At 37.1% G+C, this 17,796-nt stretch overlaps 1 protein-coding gene across 4 annotated transcripts in view; it reads right to left on the reverse strand.

Moving 5' to 3' along the window:
- RAD50 (RAD50 double strand break repair protein) overlaps positions 1-17,796 on the reverse strand; it is a 70,726-nt gene that overhangs the window by 48,915 nt on the left and 4,015 nt on the right. For all 4 annotated transcript variants that reach the window (XM_027849163.1, XM_027849165.1, XM_027849162.1 and 1 more), the window contains exons 4-11: positions 14,498-14,649; positions 9,401-9,586; positions 9,019-9,223; positions 5,373-5,501; positions 4,940-5,105; positions 3,383-3,576; positions 2,891-3,097; positions 405-587 (exon numbers count right to left, since the gene is read on the reverse strand). In XM_027849163.1, coding sequence (XP_027704964.1) covers positions 405-587; positions 2,891-3,097; positions 3,383-3,576; positions 4,940-5,105; positions 5,373-5,501; positions 9,019-9,223; positions 9,401-9,586; positions 14,498-14,649 — 1,422 coding nt within the window. The remainder of the gene's footprint in view (positions 1-404; positions 588-2,890; positions 3,098-3,382; positions 3,577-4,939; positions 5,106-5,372; positions 5,502-9,018; positions 9,224-9,400; positions 9,587-14,497; positions 14,650-17,796) is intronic.

Here is a 17,796-nt window from a genome sequence, read left to right on the forward strand (position 1 = left end):
TAAGACTATTATTTTTTTAATCCATCTGACCGTTTGGATATGGCAATTATGACACCAAATGAAATATCGTTATCTCAGTTACTAATTGGACTGGACCTGTGATTTCACTGGTACAGGGAACTCCCAAGTGAGGAAACTCCAGCTACCAATACAGGTCGACATCTTCTCTGCAGTTTATAGTCTCCTGAGAATTGCCTATAACATCCTGAAGTAACAGTTTTGTTTTGTTTTGCCCAGGGTGACAGATCACATAGCCAGTATTTGTCAGAAATGGGACATGAACCCAGGTATTCTTGGCTTTGATGCCATCCCTCTATCCGCTACAATACCCTGCCTCATCAGTTACTAATGCCAAACAAAAATTTCAATACTACATAAATTTCACTAGAATTAAGATACAATACTTTTTCTCTGGTCAACATTTCCATTTGGGTTCTCGTCATGGTGTGCAGGTTTAACTGTTCCATCTCCTGGTCTAATTTACGAAGGCTTCTGTCCAGGTCTCCTTTTTCCCTTAGTAGTGCTGGTACTTCTTCTTTCAGTGCTGCTATGTTACTGTTTTCCTCTGCCTTGCCAAGTTCAAGTTCCTAAAGGAAAAAAGCAGCACAAATTTACCTACTGAGCAGTAGCAAATAACAAGACGTTAGAAAGTCCATCAGAAAGCCACTGAGCACCAAAAAAGAGGCAGAAACATCGAGGTTTGACCAAAAACACATTCCATGCCAATTAAGGAGTCTTCTATTGACTCATGGGATGTGAGCAATTGGCCAAAACACATTTAAGGAATGTGCCATATGTATTTTGATGACTATTTCATGAAGAATATTCCCACCAGAAAGAAAATTACTAAGAAAAATAAACCAACAGGTCCAAAAGGAGTGGGGAAAAAAAGAATATTCTTGACATCATCTCCCATCCTGCCCTTTCACCAGTCTCTTACAAAGAGGGACCAGGCCAGCCCTGCCTCCTCTGTCCTTGATACCACTCTCTCCTGTCCTCTGCAGCATACTGCATCAGCAATCATCTCAAGTTTTCATCCTCTCTCTATCTACTAGGTTTTTCACTAATCTCTCCAAACCTGCCAAGATTATTAAAAAGTCTTTACTAGATGCCACCATCCCATCAAGCTATCATCCTCTATCTCTCTTCCTCTACTCAGTCAAACTCCTTGAAAAGAGATGTCTATACTTGCTTCCCTCACCTCCTTTTCTTCCTACTCACTGCTCAACCTTTTGCAAGCCGGCTTCTAAGACCTCATCACTGAACTGAAACTACTTTCTCCAAAGTGACCAACAGTCTCTTAATTGCCAAATTGGATCTTTTCTAAGTCCTCATCTTACTCAAACTATTGGGCACATGTGATACTGCTGACCATTCTTTCCTCCTGGATGCTGTCTCTTCTCTGGATTTTCAGGACGCCACCTTCTCCTGGTCTTCTTCTTACCTGTGTGACAGCTTTTATGTCACTTTTGCCAGCTCATTATCCATATTACATCCCCTAATGGTGGGTGTACACCAAGGTCTTATACGAGACCCTCTTTTCTTCTCTTTACAAGTATCTCTCTCTCTCTCTCTCAGGAACACTATCAGTTCTCCATGGTTTAACAACTCCATGCAGATTACTAAGAGATCTCTATATCTAGTCCCCTCTGTCCCCTGAGCTTCAGTCCCGTGTCACAAACTGCATACTGGAGATTTTAAACTAGATGTCCCGGAAACATTTCAAACTCAACATGTCCAAAACAGAATTCTTCTTCTTTTCCCCTAAATCTTCTCTTCCAAACTTCACTATTTCTATTGAAGATACCACCATTCTTTCAGTCTTCCATGTTTGTAACCTCAGCATTATCTTCAATTCATTATTTGTCTTCACCCCATATCCAATCAGCTGCCACACCTCCACATCTTTTATTTCTTTCCTTCTCTCTACTCACAAGACCATCACCTTAGGTCAGGACCTTATGACCTGTCATCTAGATCAGTGCAAGAAATGACTTTCCTAATTGGTCTCCTTGCTTCAGGTCTCTAATCACTTGAGTTTCTCCTATAAAATGCCCCCAAAGCAATTCCTTTTAAGCACAGACCTGACCATGAAGCCCCTCTACTCAATCAATTCCAGGTACTCCTATTGCCTCCAGGATCAATCATCAGCTCCTCAGTTTAGATTTTAAATCCTTCACAAACTGGCCCCAGAAGTCACTCTCTCCTCACCTCTACTGCACAGGGTCCCTCTCTTCCTTTCAAGATGCACCTGAAGCACCACCTGCTAAAAAATGTTTCCTGATCTCCTTCCCACCAGCTGCCAACATGCTCCTCCCCTGAAACTATTTTGTATTTATCTACACTTATTCATTTTATATATATTATGTGTATACTTAAGTATATTTGTTGTCTCCAATAGGATATAAGGTCACTTAGAACTGTTTCTTTCTTTGTACTAGCATACCGAGTACCTATTTCCTAAAATATAGCCTAACTGAAAACCATTTTTAAAAAACACAAGAAATTATAAGAAATGTGAGGGAAAAGCAGCTATGATCTCCCAACAGTCTGTCCCTGTGTACTTGTGTTTTGATTTTTTGTTAAAAGTTGAAAAACACTGAGAACATCTAAAAGTCTATTACCATAGGCTTAAATAACTGTTCCTTCAGGGGGACTGCAGCTACTCTAAAGGTTTGTATATGGCAGAGTCAGTTGAGTGGAGGGAAGAGCCTCTAGGAAACTCTTCTACAAAGGTATGCAAATTAGTGCTTCTTTACTACCAATGGGCTCTACATTGTCTACCACATTACCATGTTTGTATGTCAACAAATATGATAAAATCTGAGCATGGAGGATGTTAGGTAAGTCATTAGATCTATTCCTTAATTACATTAGACAAACATCTTACGGTTTTTCCTAGTTCCTGGTCCAGTTCAAGAATTCTGTCCGAAGATCCCTCTAGCTCTTGCAGTTCATATTTTACATTTTTCAGCTCAGTCTGTTTCTTATTTTGAATTTCTAATTTCAGTTCAATTATTCTTTCCAGGCCAGTTTTCTTATCCCTTATTTCATCTATCTGTTTTTGTTTCATACTTTCTTTTCTTGCAAAGTCATTCTAAATACAAATATAAAAAAAGCATTAATAATTTTACCATTATGTACTTAGATATGTAAGGGAAATTCATTTATGACTATTAAAATATAAAAATTTTAATCTTTTTTTCTCTTTACAAAAAACAAGTTCCTTTAATGTATATCTCAATAAAAGTTTTAAAATATCTTATAGCCAAGATACACATTATCTTCAAAGATCTCACATTAAATACCACTTAAAGATTAATAACTAGACAAAGCAAAAAGATGAAAAATACCATAGAATGACATATTACAAAATGTTTACCATCATTCGCCTATTAGTTTCTGTTTCTCTTTCTTCTATGTCCTTCACAAGCTTCTGAAAATTTTTAATTTGTCGTTCATTAAATGGTGCTCGCTCATAACCATCTAATTCTAAATGTGTTGCCAAAGACTGTATTAATGAATCTCTAGCTCGGATGTTCTGTTGATGGCGATCTGCTTGTAGCTGTAGACGACCTTTACATAAAATGTACAAAATCATTAACAATTCTATTCATATAAAATTAAGACCTAAGACTTTAATTTTTAATCTTATTCTTTCCAATTACATGTAAAAACAATTTTAACATCAATTTTTTTAAAAGTTGAGTTCCAAATTCTTTCCCTCCTTTGATATGGATTATACATGTGCAGTCATGCAAAACATATTTCCATTTTAGCCATGTCGTACACGACCAAAAAAAACCCCCAAAACCCAAGAAACATATAAAAAGTTAAAAAAAAAAATGCTTTGGGGCAGCTAGGTGGCGCAGTGGATAGAGCTCTGGCTTTGGAGTCAGGAGGACCTGAGTTCAAATCCAACTCAGACACGTAACACTTACTAGCTGTGTGACTCTGGCCAAGTCACTTAATTCTGACTGCCTCATCAAAAAGAAAAAAAAAAAAAGCTTCGATCCTTCTTCAGATTCTGTCAGTTCTTTCTCTAGAGGTGGATAGCATTTTTCATCCTCAGTCCTTCGGAATTATCTTGAATCACTGTCTTGATTAGAGTAGCTAAGGCTAATTTTTAACATTTGATTCCAAAAATACATGATACTGTGGAAAAATACCATGGACAATGCTTTTCAAGAGTGTATGGTTATATTATTTAGACTTTTGGAAGATAAAAAGTATTTTACAAGCATCATCTAGAAGTAGTATATTATAGTGGAGAGAGTGCTGGGCATAATTAAGTTGATTTTAATGTACAGTTGTGTTGCTGTTGTTTTTTTAAATATATAGTCTCCTGATCTCAAATTGTCAAATAAAGTTTTTTATACTCCCTTAAAATACATTTTTTTAATTCCCAAGATGTGTGTTAACAGTACATCAATTGCGATTTCATCAAGAATCTGTGATTTCATGAGTTTATCAGGGTAGGATGAGACTCTCTTACCAACATAGACCGCAACCCTATACAGACTGAAATGTCTAAAAGTCTTAAAGAAGAGATTCTTGTGAATGCAGAATAAAAAAAATTTTCTGTAACCAAATTTCAATGCAATTTGTTTCCTTTCTATACTAAATACTTCATTTTATGCATTTAAAAGCATATTCTGAAGAGTCCATAGGCTGTAGCAGACTGCCAAAAGGGTCCATGAGACACAAAAAAGGTAAAGAACATCTGGCTTAGAGAGTTGCCTAGAGCTCAAAGAAGTTAAATGACCCACCTATGATCACATGACTAGGAGATATCAGAAGTATGATTTGAACCCGAGTCTTGCGGGCTCCAGGTCCAGTACTCCATCTCCTTCCCCACAGCATCTCTCCAGTAATAACACCTACCCACACTAAATACACTGACTCTCACAATGAATAAAACTCAAATAGTCCATTCTACCTTGTTCCACAAGCAGTTCTGATTTTTCATGATTCAGCAGCTTAGACTCTTTATTTGTTCTGTCTAGCTCTCGCTGACAGTCAATCAGTCTCCTTTCCTTTTCTCTCACTGTTCTCTGGTGGTTATGATACAAATCATTTAGCTGTTCATCAGTCCCTTGAAATACCTAGGCAAAACCAGAATAAACAGCTTTAAAATAAAAATGTAAGAGGACATTACCATTACTTTAACCAGCAGTAACTTGTGTATATAGGCTATTATTCTGGGAGGGAAAAAAACCCAAAGCTCCAAACCTCCCTATTACTTATACAAAAAAAAAAATTAACATCAAAATAATTACCTTTTTCAAAAAGAATAGACAATGTCATGGTTTAACACAATAATCTCTTTTATACAAGTTATATTCTAAGGTAGAATAAAATTTCATACAAACCTTCTCCATTTTCTGCTCTAGTTCACTGTTGTCCTTTTCCATTTGCTTCTTTCTACTCTCCAGAGCTTTAATGTCATTGTCAAGCCTCACTATTTTAGAAAGATTCTGTTCAATTTCTTTTAGATGAGTCTGAAAACGAAATAATGCTCTTCATACATGAAACTCACCATAGCTTAATTTGTTCATTTAAAATATTTTAAATGCTCATAGAACTTAATTTCACTGAACACACTGCATTTAAGGATAGCAAAGAAGTTTCTATAGTAGGAAATTTTTAGTTTAGGTGGAGTAAGAATTTTTAAGGAAATCAATCTTTTCACACACCCCACAAAAACAGCAACAGGCATCTCCAGCCCAGCACTAAGACTCAAGAGAAACCAACAGAAAGAGAAATACCCTTTACAAAAGCCACGAAATATATGTGGGCATTAACTTAACACATAAGACATATAAGAGGTCCATATAAAGACAATTTCAAAATGATTTTGACAGAAACTGAGGCAGAACAGATGAAACAAAAGGATATGGACAGATAGATGGTACAGTTAAGAGACTACTGGGCCTGGGGACAAGATGATTTGAATTCAAATCCAGCTTTTCAGATACTAGCTACATGACCCCAGGCAAGTCACCTAATGTCTGGTTTGCCTCAGTTTCCTCATCTGTAAAATGGGGATAATAATATTAACTACCTCACAGGGTTCTTGTGAGGATCAAATGAAATATTTGTAAAATGCTTAATACAGTGCCTGACAAATAGCAGGCATTATATAAAGGCGAGCTATTATCAAATTCCTGTACATCATTAGGTCTAGCAAACATTATACTTGTCTAACTTGCTGATTTAATGCAATACAAATCAAAATACTAAGGTTATAGAATAGTGGTTTGATTTGCAAGGAGTAAGTTCCTTATGTATATCTGTCAAATAAGTAAATAAATGGATTGAATTATGGATAAGAATGACTATCAAAGTACCTTGAACTTTTCAAAGGAGGAATGCTAAAAATGTAAGGTAGCTCAAAGTACTTCGCTCAGAAATGAATGAAAAAGTATTTCTTGAACACTTACCATATGCCAAGCCCTATGATAAGCGCTGAGGACACAAATACAAATACAATTCCTGCCCTCAAGAAGCTTACATTCTAATAGAAGAAAATAACACATATAGGGGAATAGTGACTAAAGAGAGGGATATTTTGGTTTGAAAAATTACAGGGATGGGCTGAGGGAGCCACAGAGGAGTACATCTGTATAACATCATTCCAAAGTCACCAATGATGTCTTCCTCATTGCCAAATCTGATGTATTTTCTTAATCCTCATCTTTCTAGACCTCTCTGTAGCATAAGAAATGGTTGACCACCCTCTACTCTTGCATACCATCTCTCCTCTGTGGGTTACCTGTGCAATGGCTTCTTCTCAATTTCCTTTGCTGATTCATAATCCACATTACTCCCCAGTTACTGTGGGTATACTCCCAAAGCTCTCCCTGGTCTTCCTCTATTCTTTCTCTATCGTCTCTTATTTACATACACCTCAACTGGCTCCCATGGATTTAATTATCATATCTATGCAGATGACTCTCAATCAACCATCTCTAGCCTCTCTTCTGCACTCCAGTCATGCATCTCCAACTGCCTGTTGGACAAATCAAACTGGATGTCACACACCTCAAACTCAACATGTCTAAAATAGAATTATTTTTCACTCCTAAACCATCTCTCCTTCTAAATTTTTCTGCTTATATTGGAAATACCTACCATAGTTCACTCAAGTTCATAATCAATCACTAAGTATTTATTAAGCACCTATGTGTCAGGCACTGTGGATACAAGTACAAAGAATGAAACAATTCCTACTCACATTCTAATGGGAGAGATAAGTACATAAAAAATATAAAACATAAACAACAAGTTAATAAATACTAATACAAAGTTAAATACAAGTGGTTTGGGAGTGAAGGTACTAGTAGTTGAGGGGAGTAAGAAAGGTTTCATGCAGGAAGTGGTATCTGAACTACACCTTAAAGGAAAAGAAAAACTCTATAAAGGGAAGGTAGGGACAGAGTGGATTCCAGGCACGGAGAACAGCCAGTACAAAGGCATAGAGACTTTAGGCAGAGAAAAATTGGTATCTTGTATGAGGAAAAAGAAAAGGCCAGTTTGGATGGATCAGAGTGCAAGAAGGGGAGTACTGTCCTATGAGGTTAGGATCAGTTTATGATGGGCTTTAAAAGTTAAATTAAAGAACTGATATTTTATCCTAGAGGCAAAAGGAAGCCACTGAAGTTAGCTGACTAGGGGAGTCACATGGTCAGACATGCACTTTACGAAAATTTTGGCAGCAAATATGTAGGACATACTAGAGTGCTAAGATACTTGAGGCAGAAGACCAGTAAGTTATCACAATAATATAAGGGAGAGGTGATAAGAGCCTGAACTAAGGTGCAAAATGTATAAAATGGGGAGAAGGGTCCAGATGTGAGAGATAATGTGATGGTAGAAATACCAAGATTTGGGAACTAACTCTATATATGAGACAAGGGAGAGTAAAAAATAAAAGATAATGCTGACATTATAAACTTGACAGACTTCAAGGATTGTGATACCTTTGATAGAAATAAGAAAGTTTGGAAGAGGGGAAGGTTTAGGAAAAAAGATTGTTCTGGATGTGCTAAGTTTGTGGTGTCTTTGAGATATCCAGTTTGAAATGTCCAGTAGGGAACTGATAATGTGGGGCTGAAGATTAGGAGAGACAAAGGACTGGATATAGAGATCTGTGAGTTATCTGCTTAGTTGACAGTTAAACTCATGAGAGCTGATGGAGAGAAGGGGAAGAAGGGAAGAAAGTGAGAGTAAGAGAGAGAGTGAAACAGACAGACAGAGATAGAGAGAAGATACATAACAAAGAGAAGAGGATTTAGTATAGAATCTTGATGAAAATCCACAGTCAGGAGGCATAATATGGTTGATGAAATAGCAAGAGACAGATGAGCCAAGACAAGGAGAAGAACCAGGAAAGAGTAGTGTCACAAAACTCCACCCATATATAATCAGTGTCCAAGTCTCATCATTTCTATCTCCACATTTCCTGCATCCATCCCTTCTGATCTCTCATGCATCCACCAGCCTAGCTGAAGCTCTCATCATCTCTCGATTAAACGATTAGAAGAGTTCCTAATCAGTCTCCCTACCTCCCCCGATCAATCTCATCCTCCACATAGCTGCCAAAGTGATTTTCACAAAATGCTGTTTAGACTACATCACTTCCTTATTCACTACACTGGATATTATCTCTCGGATCAAATATAAACTCCTGTTTAGTTTTTAAAGTCCTTCACAACTTGGTCCCAACCTACCTTTCTAATCTTACATAGAAATCTGTATCCTCCTAAGAGGCAAAAACACCCCAAATAACTGTCTAAAATGACAGACCATGCTGATATTGCACTTTCAAAGCTGAAGTACATATCCTTCCTTTCCATTAATCAAATGGCTTTAGAAGATGACAGGAGGAAGACAGAAGAGATCACTGTCAGCTAAAGCGGTAAAAAAAGGCTTCGTGGAAGAGGCCAGTTCAATTGGATGTGAATGCCTACTGTGTCCATCTACTTAGGTATTACCCTCATTCCATAAGTAGATTACCTTCAATGGTCCAAGTTCATTGTCATAGGACTTGACAAACTCCTTAGAAGATGCTAATTGAGCTTCCTTGCTGACAATCTGATCTCGAATCTCACAAGCTTTTTCCTTATTCTGTTTCAGGTACTTTAGTTCAGTCTGACATTCCTTTACCTGAAGGCTTTGGTTGTGACGCACTGAACGAAGCGTCTCCAAGGCTTTAATATACCTGAAAAAAAGGAATAAAAAAGAACATTATTTTAACATTTTTCTGTTACAGTAGTTAACGGCAGCATAACAACTCTGAATCAAATGAAACATTTTAAAAGCGCTAACAAAATGATTTAAACAGATGCAATTTTACTAATGAACTAAGTATTATATAAAGCTATAAAATGTTACAAACCTTGTTGCTGAAAAGATTTCATCAAATTTCTGTTTCAGGGCTTTCCCTTCACTTAAAGGCCAATTGGAATCTTCTTGATGGCAAAAAATGACATTATTGAGCACAGATTTGGAAACACCAAGGGAACTGATCATCTCTCGGTCAATTTCTGCACACTTAGAGCTGAGGCTGACCTTTTCACCATGCCTATAGATGATGATGAATATCTTAGATTAATTTAATGAATTACAAATTATAAAGTATCTTCACATACATAATTTTATTTTATCCTCACAACAGCCCCGTGACATATGTAGAGCATGTATTACTATCACCTTCATTTTACAGATGAGGAAACTGAGGCTCAATGAGGATAAGTTATCTATCCATGATCAACAAATAGGTGATAAGTCTGAATTTTTTAAAAAAATTAAGTGGATGGGGTCTGCAAACTACATACTGGTGAACTTTATTTCTACTTGTGACAAAATTTTGGAACATATTATTACAGGGATATGAGTACTTAGAAAAGGAAGCACTGATCAAATAGCCATACCAAGTCATGCCAAGTTAACCTCATTTCCTTTTTTGACAGTTACTAGACTGTTAGAATAAGAGAATACAGTAGACACAGTACTTAAGTTTCAGAAAAGTATTTAACAAAGTCTTCCAAATTATCCTTATAGACAAGATGGAGGGAATGTGGATTAGATGAAAATAAAGTTAGGAATATTTGGAAATGCCTGAATTACTTGACCCAGAATGGGTGGATGTCAATTTGAAGTGAGGTCCTCAGGGAAGTACAATAGTCCTATGCTGCTTAACATTTTTATCAGTGACTTGAATAAAGGTATAGAAGATCTGCTTATCAAATTTTCAGAAGATATAAAGCTAGGGGACACAGACAACACAATGGATGATACATTGTGGATGCAAAAATATCTTGACAGGCTCGAACAGGAGTGAGAAACCTGCACATATGGCCTTCTAGGTCCTTGGGTGCAGCCTTTTGACTGAGTCCAAGTTTTACAGAATAAATCCTTTTATCAAGGAGATTTGTTCTGTGAAGTTTAGATTCATTCAGAGGGCAGCACTTGAGGACCCAGAAGGCCACATGTGGCCTCAAGGCTGCTGGTTCCCCACCCCTGGGCTAGAACAACAAGCCACAGCTAATAATATGAACTTTAATAAAGGGAAAGTAAAATTCTACACTAGAGCTTAAAAAATCAACTTCACAAATACAAATGGGAGAGAATAACTATCCTCATATAAAATAAATTCTAGCCAAATTTGACTTATATACATTCCTAGAACTTAGTATGTTTCTTGCATCTGTTTACTTACACATACTGGCCCCTGTATATCCAGAATGCATGTGCTCCTCCTCAATTCTAACTACAGTTATCCCTTCCACATCATGATTTTCCACATTGCGATTTTCTCCATCATAGTTTTGATATATCATGGGTGGGCATAAGAAATTAAATGGGAATTTGGGGGGAGTTTTACAGAAGCTGCAGACAACACGCAAAGGGCAGAAGACAACACGCAAAGGGCAGCAGACAACACGCAAAGGGCAGCAGACAACACAGAACCTATCATCAAATACTTAATCCAAATTTAAAATAAGGTATTATACACACCTCATAAAAGAAAAAGAAAAAAATTCCGACTTCTTTTCTGGTATGCAGGGAAGAACAAAAAATTTTATGCAGATTTTCCAGATCACAGGGGCACCAAGTCCCTCACCCCCATGATGTGGAAGGGATAACTGTATTAGAAACTTTGCTTTCTGCTTTTTCTTTTGCTGTCTCCTCTATAGAGCCTTCTCAATCCCCCCCAAACTCAAAGTGTTCTTTCCATCCTCAATTTTTTCTAGAGTATTGCACCTGGATCTCTTCCATTACCATGTCTCCCTCCTTGTATTATACTAATCTACCTACACATGTGGTAATCTCCCACAACTAGCTGTATGTTAGTGCCTTAAGGACAAGAACTATGCCATATTTTATCTTATCCTTAGGGTCTACAGTATGGCTTAATGGCTACAGACGTAGGCTCAAAGCTAGAAAGACTAGGTGCAAGTTGTACCTCTAATACATACTGGCTGTGTGATCTTAGAAAAATCATTTCCTAGGCAACTCTTTAAAACTCTAAATTACAGAGAACATATCAACCTGCTTTGAGAGAGGAAGTTTCCTCACCCAGGAGTTCTCTATCCAATTAAATCACAGGTCCAGTCCATATCCATATTCTTTATCCCCAGAACTTAGTTCTTTGCAAATAGTACATACTTCACTAAGGTTTAGAAAACAGAATTTAAGAGTATGCTTTAAAATAAAAACAACATATGCCTATTTTTACTCATCGGTCAGCCACTTTTTTTTGAGATGCTGAAAAAATTCCCTCCAAAATGTGTAAAAATTGCTCTATAGTTTAAAAATAACATTTCAATGATAAAGTCAAATAGTTATATATCAGTTTAATAAGGCAGTAATGTAATAGAGCTTAGAATAATGCTTATACTCACTTATTATGTTTCTTATGGTAAAGAATAAGAAGCAAGTTTTTAGATTGACCAGTGAATTATAAGAATGTCTTCTGAAATCAATATAACACTTACTCTAATAAAAAGACAGAGGTTGAAATAGCTAAACTAATTTTCTCAACCGGGTCCTCATCACTTATGGCTATCACTTATTCCTCCCTGACTCCAATGTACTCTCCAAAGTAGTTACTCCAAATCTTTTCTTTTCTCTTCCAGACTCCTCTCCTATCTTTTCCCCCATTCCTCTCAGCAAAAAATCACAATTTCTACTTCACTAACAACATGTAGACCACCCATCGGTAGAAGAATAGCTGAACAAACTGTGGTACACAAATGTAACAATTTATTATGGTAATGTAAGAAATGACAAATCAGAAAAATTCAGAGAAATTTGAGAAGACTTGTATGACTTAAGGCAAAGTGAAGCAAGCCAAATCAGAAAAATTTACACAATGACCACAACATAATGGGAAACAACACTTAAAAACCACCAGAGAAACAATGATGAGGCATGCCTCCTGGGAAAGATAGCATGTAATGACGCATATATTTTTAGAAATGGCCAATATGCTCATTTATTTTCCTTAAGTGTACTTATTTGGTACAGGAGAAGGTTCTATTTGGGGGAAACATTAAAAAAAGAATCCATAAAACATTTTTTTAAAGGAAAATAGAGGCCTTCTATCATTAACTCCCTAAGCTGACCTACTCGAACACCTCCCCCACACCAGCCAGTGTGCTCTTATGATATGCTCCAATCTCTTTTGAAAAAGTAGACTTTATCCTTGCCAAAGCCAACCCCTTTACTTACACTCTTGACTCTAACCTTTTCCATCTTTCTCTAGGAACATTTCTCTCAATCATTTCTGCTTCAACTTCTTTAATTTCTCCTTCGCTACTAGTTCCTTTCCCTTCTACTGGATGTACAATAGACATATTAAACGCAACATATCCAAAATGGAACTCATCATTTCCCCCTGTAAACCGTCCCCCTTCCCTATAACTGTAGTACAGCACCATAATCCCAGTCCTTCAGTCTTGCAACCTAAGAATCACCCTGGACTCCTCAGTATCTCATCCCTACACCCCACTCCCATATCCAATCTGTTGCCAAGGCCTAACAATTTCATCTTCGCAAAATTTCTCAAATACACTTCCTTCTCTCCTCTGACACTGTAACCACTCTAACACAGCCCTTGTCATCTCACACTTGGATTACTGCAATAACCTGCTGGTGGATCTGCCTGCCTCCGTCTGTCTCTGCTCCAATCCATCCTCCACTCAGTCACTAAAGTGATTTTCCTAAAGTGCAGGTCTGATCACATTACTCTCCTACTCAATAAACTCCAGTGGCTTCCCAAAGCCTCCAGGAGCAAAAACAAAATGTTGTGTTTGGTATTCAAAGCCCTTTGTACCCTAACCCTCTCCTACCTTTCTAAGAATACTCCCTTCCATGCACTCTTCAAACCAGAGACACCAGCTTCCTTGCTCATTCACAATCAAGACACTCCATCTCTTGGGCCTAGGCAATTTCTCTGTCTTCCATGCCTGGAACACTCTCCCTCCTCCCCACTGTGATTACTGACCTTCTTGACTTCCTTTAAGTCTCAACTAAAATCCCACCTGCTACAGGAAGCCTTTACTAATCCATCTTAATTCTAGCGCCTTCCTTCTTTTAATTATTTCCTATTTATCCTTTATATAGCTTGTTTGTATATTTTTGTTTGCTTGTTGGTTTTCCCATTAAGATTCCCATATCCCGTAAGCTCCTTGAGGGCAGTGACCATCTTTTGCCTCTTTTTGCATCCCCAGCACTTAGCAAAGTAACTAGCACATAGTAGGTGCTTAATAAATGTCTACTGACTGATTAATTTACTTATCTGTGTATATGTTATATTCCCCCCAATAAAATGTAATCTCCAGGGTGGCAGAGAGCATTTTATGTGTCTTTGTATCCCTAGTGCTTGACTCAGTGTCTTACCCACAATAAAGAAAAAATAATGCTAACATAACAGTTTAAGGTTTATAATGCACTTTACATACATGACCTTACCTGATCCTCATAACAATCCTGTAAGATGTTATGATCAACCACATTTTACAGATGAAGTAAACATGGTAGAAAATTATTAGGAACTTTCCCACAGTCACACAGGTGGTGTAAGTGACATTGATGTGTTGGAGGCAGGATTCAAACCCAGAGCTTGCTGAATCCAAGTCCAGCACTGCTGGCACTATACCAGGCTGCCTACCAGGTGCTTCAAATATCTGCTTACTTTAACTGAATTTCCTATTTACCTTGTTTCTCACCTCAACTACTTGACACAATTGTCCAATGATTTTTTTTTTCAATTCAGCATGTGTTACTCTATGAATTACACCACAGAAGCACAGCAACGTCTCCTAAAGCCTTTAAAGGCACCATTCAGTTTACTACTGTTATATATTAAATGATACCTAAATGTCATGGAAGAATAAACTTCTAAAAGTTCATGAACTCATGCAATGGAAAAATATTCTTCTTGTGAACATAAAATGAAAAGGAAATGGAACATGAAACAAGAACTTACTTTGTTCTAGTAATGACTCCTTCCAGGGTTTTAAATTCTGTCTTTTTGCTTTTCTGAGTACACACCATTGACCTCTGTACAGCTACAAGTTCCCCATTGACATCACGAAACTGTAGACGAATCTGAGCCTTAACATCTGTTTCTTGAGCAATCTTTGATTAAAACCAAAGAAAATAATCAATTTTTCAGAAAAAAATCCATTTCTCCCTTTATACTTTCTGTAATAATACAATATCAATTAAAAGATGTGTGTGCCAGGAAAGACTATTTCAGCTTTAGTTTCTCCCAAATCACAATTATTTAAGCACACACACCTCCCATCAGGTGTCACTTTGTCTTTTCAAAATTTTCACACTGCTCCCTGCCACATAATCGATGATCCAGTTGAACCAAACCCTTTCTTGTCTTTATGTACATTTGCTCAGATTGTTCCACAAGCCTAGAATGTCTTTCTTGCCTTCCTGTTCAATTTAAGCTCATCATTTAAAGCCCAATTCAAATGTCACTAACTTCCCTGTACTCTTTCCACGCACCAGCTCCATCTCCCCTTAAGTAAAGAATTTTTACTCCTTGGATTTCACAGAGTACTTTGTTTATAACTCCTTAGGCATTTATGAAGTTTCTTGCATTATGTTTATCTATGAATAAATCATATATACCTACTAGACTCTAAGTTCTACGAAAGCAAGAAACTTTCTTGCCTAAAGTTTCTAGCTTCCCAGCACCTAGAACAGCTACTCGTTAAAATGTACCAAAAAGCATGACAAAAGCAAGGAGCCAGTTTCCTCCAAAGAGCATCTCCTATCTTTGAGGCCAAAGGCAGAAAATCTTTTTATTTACTAGAGGCCACTAACCCAAAGAAACAAAAAAATTAATTGAAAGATACACGAATGAATTACAAATTGACTTAAGTTTTCTTTTTTAAAGTAGACATAAAACATTTCACTTCTTCACTTTTAAAATTAAGAATTAAGAAAACAAAGTTATTACATAGACACAAAATCTTTAAGGAAAATCTAAGAGAAAGGGTTTCTAATGAGGACAAAGAATCTAGACTTTGGGCAAGTCTTCTGACCTCTCTGAGCATCAGTTCTGTCACCTGTAAATGAGGGAAGTGAACTAGATGAAGTCCCTTCCAGGTCTTTCCATGATGCTTTGAAAATGGCACTTGATCTAAAGAAATCCCACAGATACAAAGGAACTTGTCAACCAACTTAGATTTTTAAAAAGACAAGTACAGAAGATATGAGCAGGGGCAGATAAAAGGAAATCAATATGAAAGCCTGTCACTGTCCTGTAAAAGCACCAAAACTGCTAAAGCTTAGAATGAGCTGGGGCTCTCAAAGAAAAGTGAGGACAATAAAAAGAAGATTATTCTAGCTATCTTGGGGAAAGTAAAGGAAGGCATTCAACTACTACTCTAAGATGGGGCAGTATTTAAGGCAAAGATTGCTAACCTCTTATTTTGCTTTTCTTTACTTTGCTGAGGAAAATTATTTCTGGACTGAAGGGCAGAATAAATATTTCCAAAGAGAATTGAAACTAAGGATGAACAGGAATTAACAGAGAGCCTAATTGCTTTTGATGAGTTCAAGCCAACAAATCCAAACAAATCACATTCACTCATTCATTTAATAAGCATTTATTATATGCCTATTATACGCCAAACAACAAGCTAAGCACAGAGATTTCAAAGATAAACATGAAATAGCACTTGACTCCTAAAAACTTATATTCTACTAGGACCAATAATATATGCATAAGTATATACAAAATAAGCACAAAGTAAATATAAGGTAATTTTAGCTAAAGTAGTGACTAGTGAGGGGAAGGAGAGGGCAGGGAGAAAAGGAAAAACAACTAGGCACTAAAAGTACAGAAACAAAAAAAGAGTCTCTGTCCTCAAGGTGCTTATATCCCAGGAATTAAAAGAATTGGCATATGTGATTGTTGAGTGACTGTCTGTAATCTTTAAAAAAATGATGAAGCACATAAGAGTGATATATCCCAATCTAAAGATAGAAGAGGATAGGATCTTCAAACTACAGGCCAGTGAGCTTGATTAATATTCCTGGCAAAATTCTAGACTGTATTATTAACTTGAATGAACACCTAGAAAAGAAGTGACGATCACAGAGAGCCACAGTGGATTCAATAACCGCAGGTCCAGTCAGACTAATATCACTTGATTTTTTGATAACTTGCATGGGAGGGAAAAGCAGCACACATAGTTTACCTATTTAAATTTCAGCTAAACATGCAATGAAATCTCTCATGCTATCCTTTTAGATAAGAGAGGCAAACAATAGTTAGATGAATTTGGAAGTGGTTAACCAGCTAGACACAAAGAGTCATTGATGGCTTGATATCAATTTGGATGGAGGTTTCCAGGGGATCTGTCCTTAACCCTATGCTGGTTGACATTTTTATCAGACTTGAATAATGTCATGGATGACATGCTTATCAAAAATGTAGATGACATAAAGCTTGAAGGGATAGCTAACATTCTAGATGACATTCATGAACCAAAGACTGAAACCAGTAAGATGAAATTTAATATAAATGTCAATCTTATGCTTAACTCAAAACTTAACTTCATAATTACTATGTGATAGATAAACATAGTCTGAAAAAGATCTGAGGTTTTAGTGGACTGAAAATTCAATGAGTCAGGTGTATGATATAGCAGCACCAAAAATGCATGCTCTAAGGATGCACTGAACAAGGCCTACTGTTTAGGACTAGGGAGGTGATAGTCTTACTGTACTCTATCCTGGACAGACCACAGATGGATTCTTAGATTCAATTATGATGGGAGGACACTGTAACAAGGACACTGGTAAGTAGGTAATCATCCAAGCAAGGACCACTAAGATAGTGAAAGTACTAGAGATCATGCCAACTGAGAAATAGTTGAAAGAACTAGGGATGTGTAGCCTGGAAAAGACAAGTAAAGGAGCTAGTCATGATAGCTCTCTTTTAAGCACAAGGTCTTTGGGGCAGCTTGGTGGCACCGTGGATAGAGCACCAACCCTGGAGTCAGGAGGACCTGAGTTCAAATTTGGCCTCAGACACTTACTAGCTGTGTGACCCTGGCAAGTCACTTAACCTCAATTGCCACCCCCCCAAAAAAGAAAAAAAAGAACAAGGTCTTCCAAAAGTCTTAGTGCGTTTTTAAGACTTTGGGGACACCATGTTTATGAAGGGCTGACACATGGAAAAGGGATTAGATTCATTTTGTTTGGTCCCAGAAAACAGAATTAGGAATAATGGGCAGAATTTGCAAAGAAGCAGATTTA

Source organism: Vombatus ursinus, unplaced genomic scaffold (assembly GCF_900497805.2).
Source record: "Vombatus ursinus unplaced genomic scaffold, bare-nosed wombat genome assembly UNPS02007284.1, whole genome shotgun sequence".
NCBI classification, from domain to species: domain Eukaryota; kingdom Metazoa; phylum Chordata; class Mammalia; order Diprotodontia; family Vombatidae; genus Vombatus; species Vombatus ursinus.